This window comes from Primulina eburnea, chromosome 1, assembly GCF_022965805.1.
Source record: "Primulina eburnea isolate SZY01 chromosome 1, ASM2296580v1, whole genome shotgun sequence".
Classification (NCBI taxonomy): domain Eukaryota; kingdom Viridiplantae; phylum Streptophyta; class Magnoliopsida; order Lamiales; family Gesneriaceae; genus Primulina; species Primulina eburnea.
This window is the reverse complement of record NC_133101.1, coordinates 16744445-16749635: the sequence shown is the minus strand read 5'-3', so window position 1 is coordinate 16749635 and position 5191 is coordinate 16744445. Positions and strand designations below refer to the sequence as shown.

Here is a 5191-nt window from a genome sequence, read left to right as displayed (position 1 = left end):
GAGGACCAAGCGAGTGCCATTGCTTCATGTCTAAATGTGACATCTCAACCTGATGACCCGATGTTGGACCATTGTTGTTGTCTTTGTAAATTGACAGCGTGTTTCCATGAGACCTTTAAACGAAAATTGTAACAACAATAATAAGCTAGCATCAACATGTTATAGTTTCATCAAATTTTGAAGAATCTATAGCTTGAAACACAAAGGCAGGGCTTCTCAGCAACCACAAAAGAAATTTTATTTTGTGCAAGTGTCATTCATATTAATTTGTTTTTATAGAGTAGGGGTTCTGGGAAACTGAATGTCATTAGATGGCTTTATTTCTCTTAATGAATAATTTAAGCCCTTCATTTCCACGCCAGTTTGAAAAAATTAGAAAATCATAGAGAAGGGATGGGGAAGTCTAGAGTGATTATGTTGTGCTGCTAATGCTATCCTCTTTTCACACTTAACTTGCAGTCGTGGGGCATCTATATCGAAATTGGTATGAAGACCTTCGAGGATGGAAATTCAGTACAAACCTGTCAACCTTCAATTTTTTCTGAAAAGATCAGAACTCTCTGAAGATTGGTTTCCTGCTGTCACAAGAAAACATAAGCAAGCAAGACCGAACAAGCTGTCCCAAATTATACTAGTCAGAAAGATAAATATCTTACTTGCTTCTTTAGCCAACACAGTTCCAAAACTCCGAGCTGGTAAGTGGTCTCCCATTGCATCCTCCTATTAATTGGAATTGTGTTGTCAAATGCACCAAGTAAAGCAGACAACAAAGAAAGGCAAGGACTTGCATACTTCTTTAGTTTTCATTTGTCTCATTGAACGAGAGAGAAATTTCTTGTAGGCTGCCTTCAAATCTTCAACAGGTTGAGCATTCCTAGTAGCCAGAATGAAAAACAATGAAGTATTACCATAATTGTTAACAACTATAACTACAAAAAAAAAACATCATTTTGGACTTGGAATAAAGTGATTGTAGGAGCTGACTTAACTCTTATCCATACACATAATGAGTCATTTCAAATGTATCACATACTTGAACTGAGCATCGATTTAAAGGGAGGGAAATTGTAACAGGAATATGATAAATTTTCTTCAACTAGAAGTTTGTTTATAAGAATATTATGCAGTGTTAAACTATAGGAACTTATAATTTGCAACAAACAAGGCATTCAGTAGCTAGTCATCTTGACCAGAAACTATTAATTACATTTACTGGATGATTGCGCCAATTTTTCCGAGATTCAGAAAAAGTCTACAGCTAACTAAATGACTTGAATCAAGATGTCAAATACCAAGACAAAAATCAAACTATCAATGTTAAAATATCAAAATAAATGAACTCGAGTAGGGGGTATTTCTCAAACTCACTATCTAGCAGTTTGTAAGTTGAGAATCCAAAAGGAAAAATAATTCAGGCAGAAGGACTATCCATAAAATATCAACAAAACTATAACTAGTCACATTATCAGTGAGAAAATGCTGAGAAATTATTAAACAATCAAATTCCTTATCCACATATACCTTATTTATGACAGATGATCATGTCTCCATACATATTAGCTTTATTGACAAATACATCATGAACTATGTTGCATACCTTACATTATCATCTTTATATTCATGATAATTATAAAAATGACCTACCACAAAACCTATCGAAGCTTTTCTCTAGTTGCATAACAAACAAGAAGTTTTAAGAAGAGAAAGCACAAAAAGATTCTTCCTCCAAACGACTGCTAAGGAATGTTTTAAGTATTTATATTTACTTATAATAGAAGCGCTGATAGACTCCAAAAAAGAACTTACATTGATAGCCCACGATTGTAGATGTCATTCGCAGTTTTAGTTTTATGTTTGTGTTCCATGAGCAAACCGTATGATATGTAGAATTGCGCGTGTGTCTGTCCAATTTTGTTTGCCTCTAAAAAGTTGTATATGACTTCAGCATCTACACAATTTTCAGCCTGCTTTACCATTTGAGTAGTACAGTAACTATCATTCATGTCCATGCACCAAGTGATAAATTCACAAAAAAAAAAAAACAAAATTGGAGGCGTTAGCATGGCATGCTCCACCTACTTGAACCAGAGTTTATTCAAGTGATACAGAATTGTGTTTGCTAACAAAAGTTAGTTTCATATTCATGATACACAATTACACATTAGTCAGTACCATTTAATCGACAAATGACACACGAGAATACTAGAGTATGGAAGTTTGAAGCAATTGCACCTATAGTCACCAAACATTGTAAATGTTCCATTGTTATAACTCTAAACTCTACAGTTGTAAGTGTATAAGTAAATGAATTCCTAGTTCGTTAGTTCACTCAATAGTATTTCACAACACAAAATGTTTATGAACCAACAGAATTAACGGATGTAACTTGGCTGCCATCTGAAATGTACTGCTAAGTGGCTTTTGGTGAATAGTAATTGTGCCTACTGGTTATGTGGAAATCTCTTTGTCACATTGCGATTGACACATGGCATAATAGGATTGGAGATAAGAAACAGCAGCCTAACTTGTACCAACATCAAATCGCTTTCTCTGACACTCCAGTGGTGCTGAGCGAGCTCAGGACCTTCGGTGACAAATTTTGTCTAAATCTCTAATTAAATCAACACTTCCCTATTTTAAGCACTACATATTAAATATTGATTTCTTATTCACCGTACATAAATCTCGAGAAATTAAAAATACTTTAGCAATCTACTCACTACATTGATTATACTTATCTAAAAAATTTATGTCAACAACAATTAGACAACATTGAAATCTAATTCCAAGCAATTTCATTAACTCGAAGGCATTCCAATTTCATGTTGTGAACTAAATTGCATTGAAATTTCAGTTAGGTACACACTTCACAATCCTGCATATTTTTTTTCTGACATTTGATGATGTTGGAAGCAGAAATTACGGTTCCTAAAATCTTCAACGAGCTTGATGCCATGGATAGATTAGGATGGCACTAACAAGTGGATATGAAACAAACAATTCATAATAAGTAAAGTCAAATAGTTAATGGCGAATGGAAGCAAAGATGAAGAAACTCACATATTCCAACCAAACTTTCAGGTATCTAAGATCGTCCTTATACCGATGTTCATGCCAAAAAGTGCGAACACATTGCTCATAAATCACAACAAGTCCTGAATAGTCACCACCCGGAGGGAAAGCCTCTTGAACCCATTTGATGCACCTTTAAAGGGATCAATTAAAATTAACTTGGTTACCAAAATAGAAGGAAAAGGAAATTTCATCACAGTGAAATTGTTTCTTTTCAGTTGGGAGTAGCACAACTTTGACCTAACTTCCATGGCATGAATCAAAAATCTAATACGCATCAACAACTAGAGCACATGATATTGCCTATATGATTAATCCACAGCATTCATTTAAGTTATTGCATCTAACCTTTTCACTTTAACTAACAGTAACACAAATTTTGATTTACCTAAGGACTATTGCACGCTTCTTCAAATAAGATAAAGCAAGTCCTGCTTTCCATTGTGAAAAAATTCCTCAACAGTTTGCCCACCATCTTATTAAAGAGAAGCTAGAAAAAAATAAAGATTTTTTTGTCATTTGTTGGGTATAACGTAATTCACTAATGGGATCAATTCAGCGGTTCAGCATTCTGATTACTAATACAGGACTAAGGAGAAGCTAATCAGGGTATCAGACATTCCAATTCCACGACAATAGAAGCTTCAGTCAGTCTATTAAATCCCTCACCAACCACTTCTCAAAGATGAAATCCGAAATAAATATTATAACATCCCAATAAAACGTGCAACTAGTTAGCTAAATTCCTCTTTAAGGGCATCGTCCGTGTCCGACCAACGAGGAACGATGACTCAAATGACCAAAAAATCATCAGAAAAGCTAGTCCAGAAACCAACATTAATAGAATAAAGATACTCACTCGATCCATGGCTGAAGTGGATCGTCGCCTTCGTACTGGTCAATCGCTTCAATCAACCTCCTAATCGATCACACCAGTCGAATTGTGAACACTAATCAAGAAGAAGATGACGAAGAAGGGGAAGAAACAAGGTTCAATCAACGTACCTTCGATTGTGAAGTAGGGATTTCTTTAAATGGGAATGGGAATGGAATTTTAGGGCTTGGTTGAGCAAATTGACGTTGCGACCTCTCTTCAGATGGCGGACATTTTCTTTGAAGAGCTCCCACTCGTGACCAGTCTCTTCCTTCGACACCAGAAACTGAGACTCTGGATCTAACATCGGCTCCATTGATGCAACAAAATTGACGCTGCTCTCCTCCATTCTTCGTCTCCTCTCTTCTTCGCTGCCTTTCAAATTTGAATTTTGAAACTTCTTTTGTTTCGTTTTGTAGCCGTTGCACGTTGGAGAATGGAGTTTATTTTATTTTATTTATATTAATATAAGATTAAAAATATAGAAAGATGACGAGACAAAGAATAATTAGTAAAACTAATTATTTTGTAATTTTTAATTATCTTACCGTTTGGATCACTATATTATTTATCTATATTTTCATCCACATTTTTATCCAATCTAACATCATATTTGATACACCATATTATTTATCCATCTACCGATCATTTATCTTACATCAATCAAATCATCAATCATTTATGTCATATGGATCAAGTTATTGAATTGCAATTACAATATTAACCTAATTAAATAGTATTATAAATATTTTATTAATATTTTCAAAAAGACAAAACGATAATATCACATTATTGGTCTACGCAAGTGGCCCCTGCACTGAAACTGACCGGTAACTGGAGACCGGATAATAAAATGCTCCCATGACCGGTAACTGGCGACCGGGTAAAATAATGAACGTCTGATCAGACTATGCTATAGTATACTGGATGGTACAAACTGAACTGACCGGTAACTGGCGACCGGATTTAGTAATAATCCCATGATAGTGAAATGACCACAAGAAATATCGCATAATCTCAAAAATGAACATTTTATATTTTTAAGCACGTAATATAATTAAATAGCACAATTAAATATCCTGTAATAATTTACTGCTTGGATTGGATCGCTCCCAGGCTCGCTGCAACCTAAATATGCCATGAAAAATATGCAATAGATGTATGGACCAAACTATGCAATAACATTCGAAAATGTGACAATTACACCGAACGACTTCGTATTTAATCATGACTCCGAACCAACCC

The 5191-nt window shown here is 34.8% G+C and overlaps 1 protein-coding gene across 2 annotated transcripts; it reads right to left on the bottom strand.

The window, feature by feature from the left end:
* Positions 1 to 412: 412 nt before the first annotated feature.
* LOC140828549 (mitotic spindle checkpoint protein BUBR1-like) lies at positions 413 to 4382 on the bottom strand. Of its 2 annotated transcripts, XM_073191492.1 has the most exons (7): positions 4078 to 4382; positions 3932 to 3991; positions 3061 to 3205; positions 1807 to 1964; positions 793 to 874; positions 657 to 720; positions 413 to 575 (listed from the first exon to the last, which is right to left on the bottom strand). In XM_073191492.1, the coding sequence occupies exons 1-7, from the start codon at positions 4293 to 4295 to the stop codon at positions 532 to 534; spliced, it is 771 nt and encodes a 256-aa protein (XP_073047593.1). In that variant the 5' UTR covers positions 4296 to 4382; the 3' UTR covers positions 413 to 531. The 2 variants fall into 2 exon arrangements, with proteins under 2 accessions (XP_073047593.1, XP_073047586.1); XM_073191485.1 differs by having other exon boundaries at positions 413 to 720.
* Positions 4383 to 5191: the final 809 nt, after the last annotated feature.